Source organism: Macrotis lagotis, chromosome 1 (genome assembly GCF_037893015.1).
Source record: "Macrotis lagotis isolate mMagLag1 chromosome 1, bilby.v1.9.chrom.fasta, whole genome shotgun sequence".
Lineage (NCBI taxonomy): Eukaryota > Metazoa > Chordata > Mammalia > Peramelemorphia > Peramelidae > Macrotis > Macrotis lagotis.
Genome location: NC_133658.1, coordinates 207,927,645 through 207,943,817, shown reverse-complemented (window position 1 = coordinate 207,943,817; position 16,173 = coordinate 207,927,645). Strand labels below are relative to the sequence as shown.

General features: G+C 38.2%; 1 protein-coding gene across 1 annotated transcript; it reads right to left on the bottom strand.

The window, feature by feature from the left end:
* Positions 1-1,208: 1,208 nt before the first annotated feature.
* Positions 1,209-11,829, bottom strand: RPS7 (ribosomal protein S7). Its single transcript, XM_074209586.1, has 7 exons — positions 11,758-11,829; positions 11,336-11,418; positions 10,455-10,526; positions 7,773-7,916; positions 6,392-6,456; positions 2,223-2,373; positions 1,209-1,322 (listed from the first exon to the last, which is right to left on the bottom strand). Exons 2-7 carry the CDS (start codon positions 11,408-11,410, stop codon positions 1,245-1,247), a joined length of 585 nt encoding a protein of 194 aa, XP_074065687.1. The 5' UTR covers positions 11,411-11,418; positions 11,758-11,829; the 3' UTR covers positions 1,209-1,244.
* Between the last annotated feature and the right edge of the window lie 4,344 nt (positions 11,830-16,173).

The window sequence follows — 16,173 nt, the reverse complement described above, 5'->3', positions numbered from 1 at the left end:
AAAAATCCATAAAAATTATATTAGTCTGACTTCTCATGACCCCTCTTGGGGTTTTTCTTTATATCATTTTCCTGGTAGGCATATTTTGACCTTTCCTAAAACCTGAACTTGGCTCTAAAGGAGGGAAAAAAGAAACCTCCTCGGGGGGGGGTGCCTTGGGGGTTAGCTATATTATTACAACAATGTGGTTAGTCAAGTTTTCATTTCTTCATAACAAAGATCATTTGCTGGGTTTGCAAGTTATCAAAAATAAGGCATCAATAGCTTTTGAAAATATCTCAACTTGATGAATTAAAAGGATTATGGAAGATTGTAATGACTGGTAATTAGGAAAGCTTGGTGATACCCTTACAAAATATAGCACCACAGCTAAATAGATCAATTAGTGGCATGGCTAGTTCTACCTTGACTAAGAACTTCTAGTTTGAAATGCATATTCAAAGACATAGAAATTTCATTCCCTTCATTTTCATGGCATATGTTTGTATTTATATATGTATATGTAAATATTAAATAGTTAAAATAATTATTTCTAAAATATATTTACAAGAACATGTTTTCATTAATGTAATGAACTATTACAATGCAAAAGAAAAATCAGTAGTTATTCAGAGAAACATTGAAGACTGGTATGAACTGATTAACAAAAGAAAAATTAAAAAATATGACCATGACCTCTACAGTGCCATCTCCACTTTTTTTCCAAAGATCACAAGATAACATTTTAGGATATACTTTATTCTAAAATTTGTCACTTTATTCCATAAGGTTAAGAGATCTGTCTATCTAAAATTGTAGTTTTTAACTATAAAAATGTTAGACTAAGACTTTTAATCTGAAGATACTAATACTACTGAAGATTAAGATACACTTCAAATTACATATTCTTCATTTATCATGATGCAGACAACTAAATATACATGCAATTTAACTTCAAGTGCCCCTGAAATCCTTAATTTGTATTCCCCTGTCAATAGATACCAGTGCTCTAAAGAAACACTGCCAATTTTCTTGCATGAGTATTTCAAGGTATTTGACCTGAGATCACCTTTCTGCTTAAAATTCTTATGTAGAAAATCACACTTAATTTCAATCATTACCACATTCTGTAATTTGAATAGTCTCGTGACCTATGTGAGGTTATTAACATAGATAACTGTGCTGTTGCTTGTGTAATTGTGGAGAAACAATTGTGAATTGAGACAAGGTTATGAACAATGGACTTTATTTAATCATTTCTGCATTTACAACTGGAATTCTGGGAATTCAAAATTAACATCTTTGCCTGTCAGCTTCTTATAAACGCCAGAAAATGTTTCTACCTGTAAGGAAAAAAAAAGACAGCTTTCATTCCTGTTTCAACAGCTTAACAGAGTACTTTTATAAAAATAAGTTATGCATAAGTTAATAGGAATATAGAGAACAATTTCCTGAACAGTTTAACAACTGAAGACAAACTTGACTTGAAATACCTACACTCCATTATAATACAATATAGCTTCCTATAACCATAACCCATGGATATTACCAGTCAAGTATGGTGCAAATCAAGCTAAAAACACTTCCACCTAATTCTTTCCCTTGTCAAAATGGACCAGACACTAATTATATCTGCCAATATAGTATCACTTCTTTTTTTAGGTTTTTGCAAGGCAAATGGGGTTAAGTGGCTTGCCCAAGGCCACACAGCTAGGTAATTATTAAGCATCTGAGATCAGATTTGAACCCAGGTACTCCTGACTCCAGGGCCAGTGCTTTATCCACTGTGCCACCTAGCTGCCCCAATAGTATCACTTTCTTAGGGTTTTACCACTGGGTTTAAAATTTTCAGAAACACTGACCTTTACTTTCAGAAAGCCAAGATTTCATCTTAAAAATCATGTCTGAAAATCATGTGACAAATACAAGCAAAGATCCAAAGAAAAAAAGACTTCAATCTCAAGTTCATTATTTCAATGAAAACAATCTTTTCTTTAAAGTACCCCTTTTCAAAAAGTACCTCACTACAATTACTGAGAAACAGAGGAGATAAAAATAGACTACAACAAATGAAAGCACAACCATAAAATAAGACAATTTTTTATCTAGAGAAAATCAAGTGGTCAACAGCTGAACCAGTTTGGAGTTTGACTTAAGTTCAAGCCCAAGGAAACATGATGCTATCTTAAAACAGATGAAAATCAAATCAAACTAATCTAACAAATAGTACTGATCTCCATTACCTTGTGCTCCACATTGTTCTGCTGAGCTTTATCCAAATGGACCTTTATGAGTCGGCTGCCGTCTAGTTTCACACGGATTCTCTTGCCAACAATTTCACTTGGAAAGACAAGGTCTTCAAGGATTGCATCGTGCACAGCAGTCAGAGTTCGGCTAAAAGGCAAGTTATAAAATCAATTGAACTCCTTATGCCTTTTGGTGAACTGACATCTATATATACTTTCATATACTATAAATAAATGAACCGTAGTTTTTCCAATGGAGCAATCAATAGTAAGAAAATAATTTCACTCCTATAGAGAAAGTGGATTATATACTTGGTTGTACCAATAAAACATAACCTTTATCAAACTAAACTGGAAATACTTTTAAGTATGAACCCAGAGACAGACCACTCTAGATAAATCTAGAGAGGTTCATCACCAGGATGGCCATAAAATAATTTTTTTACTTCAGCAAATTAAATGAAGTTATTATCTGTATTGGTGGATTGAGTAACCACATTGGGGAAATTTAGTTATAGGTGATTCAAATACTAAAAATCGACATGTCAAGCTCAACTTTTCAAGTAGATGAAATCAATCAACATTTATAATTGATAAAAAAGTATAATATTCTTGCATTTGGTATGTATTTTACATCTTCATGTGTCATTATATGATTTTAAGTCTTATCAAGGCAGTTAGATGAAAAATGCTTTTACCCATTAAGTCCATAAGATTTAATTGATAAAGTACATTTGATAGTTTTTCTTCATGTGTTTTATAGTTATCATGCATGCTAGTGAATATGAGGGCTTTCCCATTTAATACCCTATAAAAATTCTTTGGCATGTTCCAAGTATTTCATACCCCGTTAACTTCTTCAGAGCACACAGTCTAACAACCCACTGACATTTAAACAGAAAACTGTGGATTATAAAACTTAACTGACAAAAATCAGGCCATACCAATAAACAATAAAACTGTATTCCATCTAATAGGATATTGAACTAGTGATGGATTTTTCCAGACTTCTCCAAAGAATATCAGTATCTAACTGAACAACTGTCAGAAAAGGCTATGCTGTACTCTTACATAGACAAATCCAAATTAGGAAATTGGATTCAAATTAGGCTTCCTATTCAGTTCACTTGGACATGACCCCATACTATCTAACCTAAGATCATAAACAGAGCTATAAACAGATCAGTTAGTCCCAAATCAGAGACCCATAAAAGTCTGGTAACTTGCCCAAAGTCACATGGATGAGAGGCAGGTTTTGAACCCAAGTCCTTTCATTTCAAACCCAGTTGACCCGGCCAGATAATAATTGTCACATATAGCAGAGAACAATATTAATGTATTAAAAAGTCAAAGGACACTGGTTAAGAATACCAGCTGTGTGATTGGACAAGTCAGCAAAACCTCTCTGGGTCTTACTTTCCTCACCTATTAACAACGACATGTGTCCTTGATGACTTCAAAAGATTCCTTTGAGTTCTAAATCTATGTTCCTAGGAATATGAACTTTAAAAAGTTCCTAAACCTGTTATCACATTCGTCTCCTAACATCTGTCATTTATTCCTCTCATTCATTCCACATAACAGTCACCAATGTCTTTCCTTAACCAAATTCAGATTTTTATTGCCTTCCAGTTCAAATATTACTGTCTTCTATCCTCTAGTATCTCCTTCCCATTTTGCTTCCTCCCACTATTCCTCCTAAGCACATTCTGCTCCCAAACTTAAACACTATAATAGTTTCCCATTACCTACAAATTAAGTCCTATCTCCTCAATCTGTTATTCAGTATCCCATATTGTCCTAACCTACTTGTCAAGTCTACTCACTGTCTAATACAAAACCTATACTAGATGACTTCCAATGACTTAATTCCATTTCTCCTGTCCAATATGATCCCTACAGTCTGTATATTTATGTGAATGTTGGTTATTTCCGAATCAGCATGTCTAATTATATACTACTAGATAACTAATAGTGATACCAACTTCTAATTTCAAACCACAGAAAGAATAAAAGCGCTAAAAATCAATCATCCAGATTAACCTGCAGTCCTGGTTTGAAGACTGGCATCCAAAAAGAAGTTAAATGTGGATGTTACAAAATATAAATTTTACAAAAATTTCTCACTAACCTTCTAGCCCTGACTGTCCAATCCATGTTTTATATATACCATTATCAGAATTAACCTTTTAAAAAATTTAATAATCATCACTTGAAACTCAACTCAAATTATATTAAACACCCAATGTAACTCAAAAGGAATCCTCTACTATCCAACTATGTATTTTTGCTAACCTCAGTTAACAAGAGTGTGTACCATGAATTTGCCCACTAAAATGAACCAGGCTCAGTAATCAACTTTAGGCAAATATGTTTTGAAATAGTTCTTTCTATCTTTATTATAAACCCTACCTTCTGTATCAACGTACACATTCTACACCCAGTAGATTTTATCCAATATCCAGTAAGCATCTTAAAATTCAACAAATGAAAGCAGCATTCATTTGCCCTATTTCTATTGTTGGTAAGTCCAACTTGCCCATCATCCAGTTCCACAAACTCAGTCACCTGATTCCTCACTTCACAATTTCAATCAGTTTTGCTAGTTTTGTCAATCCTAGTTCCACTATAACTTCATACCCATTCCTTTCTCTTTAACCATATGACTTATCCTCATCATTTTTTATACTTCAACTATTGCTGTAGCCTCCTAGTTGGCTTCAAGTTTCTCTTTCCTCACCATATACCCTTCACTCTTCAAGAGATATTCTCAAAATACAAAGTTCTGGTCACATTACTCAGTGCTTAAACTATTACTTTTAGACTAAAGCAAACTGTTCCTTATCCAGGCTTATTACATATATAGTACCCCTCACCTTCACTCAATTTACATTCTAGCCAAATTCACGTTCTTACTGTATCATACATACACACACACATACACACACACACACACCCCATCTCCAGGCATCCTGACTTTACCCAGGCTGTCTCCCAAGCTTGAAATGTGTTCCTTCTCTTTATGTCTACTCCTCAGAAACCCTAGCTTCCTTCAAAACCATGACATTCATCTCTTGGGTGTTTCTCTTCTGGCCAAATCATCTGTATTTACTTTGCATAAAAGTTTTTATTTATGTCTATATATTGGTTTGCCCTAGAAGTTTTTAGAAGGAACTGTTCTTTCCATTCTCAGGATCTACCACAGCCATAGGAATATATAGTTAAGTACTTTAGTGCCTATTGAAAACACCATTCAAAGGAACCAGTTACTACAAAAAAGTATTAAGATGTTTTAGGTTTCTTCCATTATGAATTCAAAAAAATTGTCAATCCTGCTTCCTCTAATACCCCATATTCATTCCCTTCTCTATAATCACATGACTCATTGAGTCACTATTCTCATCACTTTTTATACCTCAATTAGCCTAAATAGGAAAAAGATTTGTATTACATGGTATACTTCTTTTATGAAAAGTTCATATATTGGGGGGGAAGAAAATCTTCTAACTTTCATCCCAGTAAGATGGATAGGATAGTAGAGTAACAAGATGCCCCTACCTTGCTAAAATGTTTTTCTGAAATGATGCAAATTAAGCACTCCTTTCCATCTATGTCTTTTTGGGTCAATAATCAAAGTTTACCTGTGTCCTAATTTGCCTTTTTTTCTTTTTATTTAAATGGTACCTGTTTCACTAGCTGTAACACATTCCATTATTTCTATATAAAAACTATGTGTGTTTTATGGTACTTATAAGACAAAAAAATAGCATAAATATTAAAAACAAATATATACAAAGCCAACAAAAGGCAATAGGATTATAACTCAGATTTCTACAACATTTTAGGGGTTACAAAGTATTTTCCTAACAACAATCTGTAAGGTGACACAGAAAAATAGTATAATCCTTTGTTAATTAAGACTCATTTTCCAAGGGTCATGAAATTAATACCAACTGGGACCCAAATTTAAGTCTCCTGACTCTGGGTTATCTTCATAGAAACATCTAAACCGAGAATCATTTACTGTAATGCCAGCTGAACATTTTAAAAGCCTTTTAAAATTGATCATAAACATTTTTAAGCAAGTGAAAAACTAATTATGGACTCTAAAATACAGTATTGGTGTGATTATAGTTCACTCTAATATACTCATATATTATACTTACCTCCTGGGACGTTTTTGCTTATTTTTTGTACGGCTTTTTCTTGTTGGCTTTGGAAGAATTCTCCTCTGTAACAAAGATTATGGTTCTTCATTATTCAACACACAAAGTTTATTTTAAAATTGGCAAAAAGCTTGCCCTCATCCCTATTTTTTTTTATTGTGCAGGTACTATACATGCATTGAGTTTAAAATGGCAAATAAACTCAAAAATCCCAGAGAAATCCAGAGCAACTCCATTTTCATCTTTGGTTTGCAGTTTCACAGTGAAGACAGAAATTACACTCAAAAAAACCCCTCTCATATTAACATAAAACAAACCATCTTTCCCATCTAATTACAAAAAAAAACTACCAGAAAATAGCTAAGAAAAAAGAATGTGCGAGAACTAAAAAATTTAAGTCAAAAAATTTTTGCCTCTTTACCCTCCCCCAACTCAATTTTTTTTTAGGTTTTTTGCAAGGCAAAGGGGGTTAAGTGGCTTGCCCAAGGCCACACAGCTAGGTAATTATTAAGTGTCTGAGACTGGATTTGAACCCAGGTACTCCTGACTCCAGGGCTGGTGCTTTATACACTACACCACAATTTAACCAATGTTCCAAAAATATGACTAATTCATAAATGTTTTCTTCACTTACTTCATATTTGTATGTTATTTTCTTTAAGGGCAAGGACCCTAATATTCTGATCATTTTTTGCATATTCTTGGAATATCTATTTGTGTTTCATACAAAATAGGATCCTTTCAGCTAACCTTTCAATTTTTTTAATCTAAGATAAAGAACACTACTTTGCTTTGTCTTTTTAAAAATAGCCTTTTAAATATTATTAAACCTAGTCATTGCTACTTCCTTACTACTCCAACAATACTTATGGGTGACCTGTTAAAGAAAACCAAAGCTACAAAAATATTTAATCACCTTTCAAAATAACATTTTTCACCATCTACAGGGATCAGTGCTTTTCAAAGACTAGCCCTAGAATTCTAAATAGTATATTAATACCTTCAAGAACTTCTAACTTTTGGGGGTAGCTAAGTGGCACAGTGGCCCTGGAGTCAGGAGGACCCGAGTTAAAATCTGGCCACAGACACATAATAATTACCTAACTATGTGACCTTGGGCAAGTCACTTAACCCCACTGCCTTGCAAAAAAAAAAAAACCTATTTTCCTAACTTGTCCAATATAAAGCAATCAATGCCATATCTATTTCTTAAGGAGATCTGGAAATTCTGAGATATTTTACTTCAAAGATAACACAAATGTGCAAATGATGTTCCCTTCTTCATCCAGAGTGATGCTTAAATGGCCCCATTTTTAAATTATCACACCTCAAAAACCAACTTCCCTAGAAAATTTTAAAGATCTGACATGACTGTATTTACCTGAGCAATAAAAACCACATGTTTGCCACTGAATTTTTTCTCCAATTCACGAACTAGTCGTACTTGGATCTTTTGAAAAGATTTTAGCTGAGGAACTGGAACAAAAATGATGATAGCTTTTCTGCCACCACCAACTTCAATTTCCTAGGAATGAAAAAAACCAGTCATGCAGTTAATCAACTCACTACTTTGATTTAAAAACCAGCAATGCAGAGTAAAATATGTTCACCATATATGATCTCCCACCTTTCAAATAAAAACTTACTATTATAATACAGTCGACCAAGCTTCCATTGCAACTATTTACATTTAAACAAATCAATTTCATCTAAAAAATAACTTTTTTTTTCCCACTTACTCAAGTGGGCAAAAATTATTCTTTATCCCTTAACTGTCACTCCTTTTTATTTTCACATAGGGTCAATTAGCACATACTGTTCTAGCAGGCAATTTTTTCACTTGCAATCATTTCATCAAGTCTTTACATATTTTTCAAGTAGCTCACAACTATCTTAACTGCATTACATCATTCAGCACAATTTATTTAGCCACTAGACATCTAGGTGACTTCTAGATTTTTTTAGATTACAAACAAATCTGTTCAAAAACTGTCATAACATTATTGTTAAATAGAGAAAGGGTCCAGCATTAAAGGTATACCTTTAATGCTTATTAATAAGCAAGTTACCTATGATGTACCAGACACTGAAACTAAACTGATCTTAGGTGTCTAGCTGTATACTATAAGATCTTTTCCAAAAAATATATTATTGGTTTACAACTCTACCAGCAATGAATGAAAACTCAATTTGACTGACATATCATTTACCTCAAAATTATTTTAATATGCATCTGATTATTTAACAAAATCGAATTCTTTATTCAGTTTAATAACAATGTTTCTTCTTTCAAGGGCAGTCTGTTTTTAATTTTTGCCAACTAAGATATTGTGGAATGAATGAAAATTGACTTTAGTTTTTATGAGTTGACATAACAAAGAACCAGGACAGATTTCCATTTGTGTGATGAATAAGTTACCTGAGCTCTGACCTCTCCTTTCCACACTAATAAAAATGGGGATACTAACCACAATACTTAACCTAAAAGAACTGTCATGAGAATCAAATAGTATAATGTGCAAAATATTCTGTAAATCTTAAAAAGTGCTGTATAAATGTCATTTATTTTCAGTTGTTTATACTGTTCTATTTACTATAGTTTTCCCAATCTTTTATTTTTCTTTTTTTCATATTATATTTTACACCAAAGTAGATTATAATGAAATAGAATACATCACTTCTGGTCCTTGATTCATTTCTATTTGTTTACAAGTCATATTCCCTCTATACCATCCATCAACCTTTTTCACATATTGTAGAATTAGTTCTAGTTCAGGAAAACAGCATTAAGTTCAGTGATTAGACATTTTACTCCCAATTTATCTAGAAAAACGAACAGTTTGCTCTAGACAAGATTAATTCTTTTGTTAAACCTTTCCTGGAATTTTCTACATTTAGTTTATACATTTAAAAAAAAAAACAAAATCATAAAGGAAACCAGTACTATTCAAACAAAGATATTGCTTTCCCAAAGATCAAAGCTCCCTAGTAAGAGTCCATGATTTTAAACTCACTTCTAACACCCGATATTCATTTTTATGGCAACATGTTCCAAGTTTTCATACTACCTTTTCTCTGCCACTAATGTGACAAACTTTCAAAATCTGGTAGATTCAACCAAAAATCTTCAAATCCAATTGTTTCAACCATGTCAAAGATCACTTGGTATGCACCCAACATCCTATCAGTTATAGTTAAATTTGGTGCAAAATTGTTGATTCTATATTTTACAGACTACAAGGGTAGGATGCTAAGTTCTGAAGAGTTCTAAGGACAACAAATGAGAGTTTGTATTTGGTCCTGAAGATTACTGGAAGCCCCAGGAGTTTACTGAGCAGGACAGTGATATGGTGAAACATGGGACAGATTTGGGGGGGGGGGGGGGGGGGGGAGAATTTTGAAAGGGAGATCAATCAGCAGGCTACTTCTGTAGTCCAAGTGTAAGGTGATGAAGATCTGGCAGGGTCTTGGCAGTGTCAAAGGAGAGAAAGGCAGTATTTACAAAGATAAATCAGAACTTGACAACAGGTTGGATATGGGGTGAGAAACCAAGGAATCAAGATCACTACTAGATTTTCCAGATTGGGGGTAATTGGGAAAGACAGTGATACTTTCTGAATGGAAAAAAAACAAATTGCAAGAGGGGAGAATGTGTCTTTTAATTGAGCCTCAAACCCTCTCCTCTTTCAGAATACACTTTCATGTAAAAATAGAAGTAAAATAACACATGCATGCCTAGAAAAACTAACCAAAAGCTTTCTGAGGTCCAAGACAGATAATTAAAACAAATTCCACATTAAAACAAATTCCACATATTTTTGCCAAAACCATTAAGTTCCGAACACATACCGTTCATTTCTCAGAATCCGGTTTTCATCCTACTTTTTGATATATAGGCTTTATGATTCTATCTCAAGAAAATGATGACAAAATTTTTCTGAGTTATAAAGTAAGTGATTAAATGGGAAGTAAACAGCTCTAGTTACTCCTTGGGACAAACTTATAAGCATATATTCACTGTCATCACACGTCCTCAAAGACCAAAATTAAAGAGCTTCTCTACCTTAGCTGCTGTGATATTCAGCTCTCTTAATTTAGCCTTTAAATCAGAATTCATCTCCAACTCCAACAGAGCCTAAAAAAAAAAAAAAGGAAATTATTAAACACTGCTCCAAGGTGAGAGATTTGCAAGAATTCTCCTCCCTTTCCAGAACACCAGAAAGTTATTATGAACAAGCAGAATTTGGGCAAGGGTTAGGGTTTCTTTCCCTTTCTCTCCCCACTGAAATCAGCTCCACGTGTCTTGAACCCTGGGTTTGGAGACAGAAGTAGGCGGCTCAAGTACTCCAGATTACTAACTACCCCGTAATGGAGTTCCTTCCCTTCCATGGGCCTCAGTTTCCTTCCTTATAAAATGAGTAGTTTTAAACATGCTAGGTCCTTTTCTTCAAGTCTCAGTTCAAATCAAACATTCTGCCAGAAGTTTTATCCATTAATGCTAGTCCCTCCAGTACACATTTTTGTCGGTCTGTGGTCGTTTATACTTTGTGCCCCTCATTTTATTAGGAATGCCTTGAGGGCACGGACAGTCTGTGTGGCGGGACTTGGGTGGGCACATAGGAGTTTCAATGCTTGCAAACTGACATTAGCTTCTAATTCTAACTCGTGCGATCCGGACTTTTTTCCTTTCTCTTACGTCTCAGTGATCAGCACAGCGGGAAGCACACTACTTTAAATCCATTCGGTGAGTGCTCATTAGCCGTTCCAGCTGCTGGGAGACACAGGGCCTGCTCCAGCCTGTCCCGTTGCCACCACTTTGGGGAACTTGGGCGAGCCGCTGCCCCCCGCTTCTCTGTAAAGAAGGCGAGTCTTCCGGGCCGGTACCCGGGGGCCAATGCCCCAAGGGGGCGGAGAATGCCCGTCGGGGATCCCGCGCGAGCTCACCTGCGAAATGCCCGACTCGAACTCGTCCGGCTTCTCGCCATTGGGCTTGACGATCTTGGCGCTGGAGCTGAACATGGCACCGCCTGTGAAGCACCGGACAGCACGGCTGTGAGACGTACGCGCGGCCCTCTCCCTCCCGGCGCCCCGGCGCGCTCGGGCCCCCGCTCCCCGCCCCCCACGCCGGGGCCCCAGGCGCGCGGCTCCGAGCCGGCGCGCCCCGCACCCCCACCCCGCCGCGGCAGGGCCCCGGCCTGGAGCGCGTCCCGGGGAGGCCATCGGCGGCCCCGGACAGGGCAATCCGTTGTATCCCCATCCCAGCAGGCGGCCCCGCGGCTTTAACGCCGACTTTGGGGCGGCATTCAAGGAAGCAGGAGCCGGGGGGAGAAGCCCGAGGCCCGGGAAGCAGGACGCGGCTCACCCACCTCGCTGAGCGCCGGCCTAGGAAGAGGGCGAGTTCTCGCGAGAGCGCCACAAATCTCAGCGACAGGAAGAAGGACCGGGTGAGGGGCGGGGCGGACGAAATACGGGAGCGTTGAACCGGAAGAGAACCACTGACGCGCTCCAGCGTGCCGGAGGGCCACCGGAAGTGAGGGGGCGGAAAGCCGATGCCGTGGCTGGCTCAGCCGCGGAGGCCTCAGGCTCCCCCGTCCGCGGCGCCAACTTTGTGAAACTGGCGACCCCTCGACCCGGCGCCCCCAAGGCCGCACCGCGGTTGCAGCTCCTGGCGTCCTCCTGTGTTCTGCCTCCTTGGCCACTTGGCAGCCCCTGGTTCCCGTCTCTCCAGGCCTGCTCCTTCAGGCGCCCTTGCCCGAGATGGGTCACCCCCCGCTCCTCCGAGAAGAGAAGAGAAAAATGTATAATAGCAGCTGGCAGTGAAGGCCGTGAAAAGCACCCTCCGCAATAAGGGAATGAGCGCAAGACTTTGTCCCCATTTTACAGACAAGGAAATTGAGGCCTCGAAATTCTGGGCTCCCAAAACCGGAAGGTCGCCTCCAGTTTTCTGCTTACAGAGAAGGGCAGTGACTTCCACAGTTGGGATCCGAATCCAGCTCACCTGCGAGCATGGATCAGGCGGCTGCGCCCTCCTCCCCTGAGCCCCGGGCACAGGGAAGCGATAGGAAAGCTCCAGCCGAGGGCCGGACTGAGTGCCAGGCGACGCCTCCGTGGCTTCAGCCCTCAGACTTAGCAACACCACCGAGCTTTGACCCAGGCCATCAGCCAGTACGAGTCAGGGCCAGGGCCTTGGAGGGTGACTAATTATTGTTGGTGCGGGAATTGATTGATAGAAAGGTGGGAAGGGCACAGTGGATAGAGCACCGGCCCTGGAGTCAAGAGTACCTGGGTTCAAATCCGGTCTCAGACACTTAATGACCTAGCTGTGTGGCCTTGGGCAAGCCACTTAACCCCATTTGCCTTGCAAAAAAAAAAACCTTAAAAAAAAAAGAAAGGTGGGAAGGGGGCGGCTAGGTGGCACCAGCCCTGGAGTCAAGTTCGCTTAATAATGACCTAGCTGTGTGGCCTTCGGCAAGCCACTTAACCCCCATTGCCTTGCAAAAAATTAAAAAAAGGAAAGGTGGGAAGATGGGGGGGGTGAGGAAAAGGAAGGGAGGAGAGAGGGAAACAAGCAGGAAAGGCCTTAAGGAGGAGGTGATGCTTGAGCTGAGGTTTGAAGGAAATAGGAGATTCTAAGGAGGAAGGAAATGGAGACATTTATAAAGAGCTAGGCCCTGTGCTATGTGCCTTACAAATAATATGAATAATAACTAATAATTTTCAATCCCTTACTTTGTGCCAGGCACTTTCTAATGATTATCTCATTTGATCCTCGCAACAACCCAGGAGGTGGGTGCTGTTATATCTCCATTTTACAAATAAGGAAACTGAGGCAGGGGTTAAGTGACTTGCCCAGGATTACACAACTAGTAGGTGAATGAAGGTGAAATTTTAAGTCAGGTCTTCCTGCCTCTAGACCCAAACTCTGTCCATTGTGCCAGCTAGCCGCCTGCTACTCAGAGGAAGCTATTAATAAAAGTTTGTTACCTAAGCAATCTACACTCTTCCATACTTTTATTCAGGTCACTGATCAAAATATGGCTGTCTAATCTAAACCATACTTGAGAAAGAATCCCCAGAGATTAAGGTGCCAGTCTTGGAGCCAAGAAGATTGTGTGGCAATCCTACCTCTGGCACTTCTCCGTGTAAAACAGTTAACCTCTCTAAACCTTTATTTTTTTTTAAACTAAACCTCACAAGGTTTTTGTGAGATTCAAAAGAGGTGGTGTGTCAAATGCTTTGCAAACTTCCCTGAGTCTTCTCTCCTCTAAGTTACACATATTGAGATCCTTTAACATATGCCCTTCACAGAATTATCTTCACCATCCTAGGAGCCCTGGATTTCCTACAGCCTTATCAATATCCATTCTAAAATGTATCTCCCAACTCTAATACATTGTTGGTGGAGCTGTGAACTCATCCAACCTTTCTGCAGAGTAATTTGGAATTATGCCCAAAAGGCAACAAAATGTGCATACCCTTTGATCCAGCAATACCACTACTGGGTCTATACCCTGAAGAGATGATGAAAAAGGGTCAAAATATCACTTGTACAAAAATATTCTTAGCAGCTCTGTTTGTGGTGGCAAAGAATTGGAAATTGAGTGAATGTCCAACAACTGGGGAATGGTTTAATAAACTGTGGTATATGTATGTCATGGAACACTATTGTTCTATTAGGAACCAGGAGGGATGGGAATTCAGGGAAGCCTGGAAGAATTTGCATGAACTGATGCTGTGAGATAAGCAGAACCAGAAGAACACTGTACACCCTAACAACAACATGGGAGTGATGATCAACCTTGATGGACTTGCTCATTCCAACAGGGCAACAATCAGGCACAATTTTGGGATATCTGCAGTGGAGAATGCCATCTGTATCCAGAGAAAGAATTGTGGAGTTTGAACAGAGACCAAAGACTATTACCTTTAATTTTAAAGTGTTATCTTATTATGTAATTTTGCTCTATCTCATACTTTATGTTTCTTCCTTAAGGATATGATTTCTCTCTCATCACATTCAACTTAGATCAATGCATACCATGGAAATAAAGTAAAGATTAACAGACTGCTTTCTGTGGGGGATAGGGGGAGGGAAGCAAGATTAGGGGGGAAAATTGTAAAATTCAGAATAAGATCTTTCTAAAAATAAAATGTAACTCCCAGAATTTAGTATAGTATATCAGATGTAGAGGCAGAGTATAACAGGACAATGAATTATCTCTTAGTTAAAAAGCATTCATTAGCCATTTACTATATGGCAGACACTATTATACTGTAAAAACAACCCTGGCTCTCAAAGGGCTTTCATTGTAATGGAGGAGACAATATGTTGATAGACATATAAATATAAGTGTTACAGAAGTAGAGTGGAAGAAGGTCTTCTCAGAGAAGATGGTATTAGCAATTATTTCAACTGAAAAATCCTCCAGATGGTAGAATTTGAGCTGAATATTGAAAGCTAAGGAAATTAAGAGGCAGAGGTCAGAAAGGAGAGTACATTGTCAGTCATATTGAAGAATAAACATATAACCTGAACCTCAAAATCCATTGGAATGGGGCTTTGTCATTGGTAGAGATAAATACCTCAAACTTTGAGGGGACAGGGCAGAGTTGGTGAGATAAGAGAGAAGAGAGAACCAGTCTTTTCAAGTTCTTACAAGTTTTTATCTTTAAGAGTGTGATGAGGGGGCGGCTAGGTGGCATTAGTGGATAAAGCACCGGCCTTGGAGTCAGGAGTACCTGGGTTCAAATCCGGTCTCAGACACTTAATAATTGCCTAGCTGTGTGGCCTTGGGCAAGCCACTTAACCCCATTTGCCTTGCAAAAACCTTAAAAAAAAAGTGTGATGCCAATCTCTCTTCATCAGTCCCTCTACCCTCTGAAGGTACAAAGACCCTAGGAAGAAAAACTAACATGAAAAAAATCTATCAGTTCCTATCATAAAAGAGTCCACTTTGAAACTAAAGCTCTCAGTTGAACTGTTATTTCACTTCTGGAGGAAGACTCATTCTATTTCTGTGTGTGTGTGTGTGTATGTATGTGTGTGTATATATATATATATATATATAATAAAATCATATGTAATCTTTCTCTGATAAATGTTTTGTTATCAACTTGGATAAATGAATTTCTTTCCTGTTTGCTATGTTGTCTTAATTGTGGAATTGGTATTTGTTGACAAAACAGTCTAGCTCTCTATTTATAACTTGCCCCTCCATTCCCTATTAATGAATAGCATTCAGGAGTTAATCTTGAGCCTTAAATTTACTTCCCCTTAGACTAACAATTTTTAAGGGAAAAGATAGCTATAATTCTAACACAGGACCTGCTGACTCTGGGGAAATCAGAGTGACCAATCTTTGGGCCCTCTCCTTTATCCCCTCCTGGAAGAAATTAAAAGTCTCCCTTGGAGAAAGGTGGCTGGAGGAGAATCTATTCTTGCCTTCCCGGGAAAGTCACATCAAAACAGTAACACCACAAGCAAAATAAGCCAGTATTTAAATATCCTATAATCTGTGAAGAGGATTAAAGTCTAAGAAAACTAAAAGGGGGGGGGCGGCCAGATGGCCCAGTGGATAGAGCACCAGCTCTGGAGTCAGGAGTACCTGAGTTCAAGTCCGGCCTCAGACACTTAATATTACCTAGCTGTGTGGCCTTGGACAAGCCACTTAACCCCATTGTCTTGCATAAAAAAAAAACCTTAAAAAGAAAACTAAAAGGTGGGAAGGTACAAGGTTATGATGAGATTTACCACATTTCCCCATGTAGAAAATGTACTCCTT

Excerpts from the sequence above, each read along its gene's own strand:
- RPS7 (XM_074209586.1), bottom strand. The coding sequence starts at position 11,410 with ATGTTCAGCTCCAGCGCCAAGATCGTCAAGCCCAATGGCGAGAAGCCG. Across the intron at positions 7,917-10,454 it reads TGAATATCACAGCAGCTAAG|GAAATTGAAGTTGGTGGTGG; the intron begins GTAGAGAAGCTC and ends TTTCATTCCTAG. Across the intron at positions 2,374-6,391 it reads AAGCAAAAACGTCCCAGGAG|CCGAACTCTGACTGCTGTGC; the intron begins GTAAGTATAATA and ends CTTGCCTTTTAG.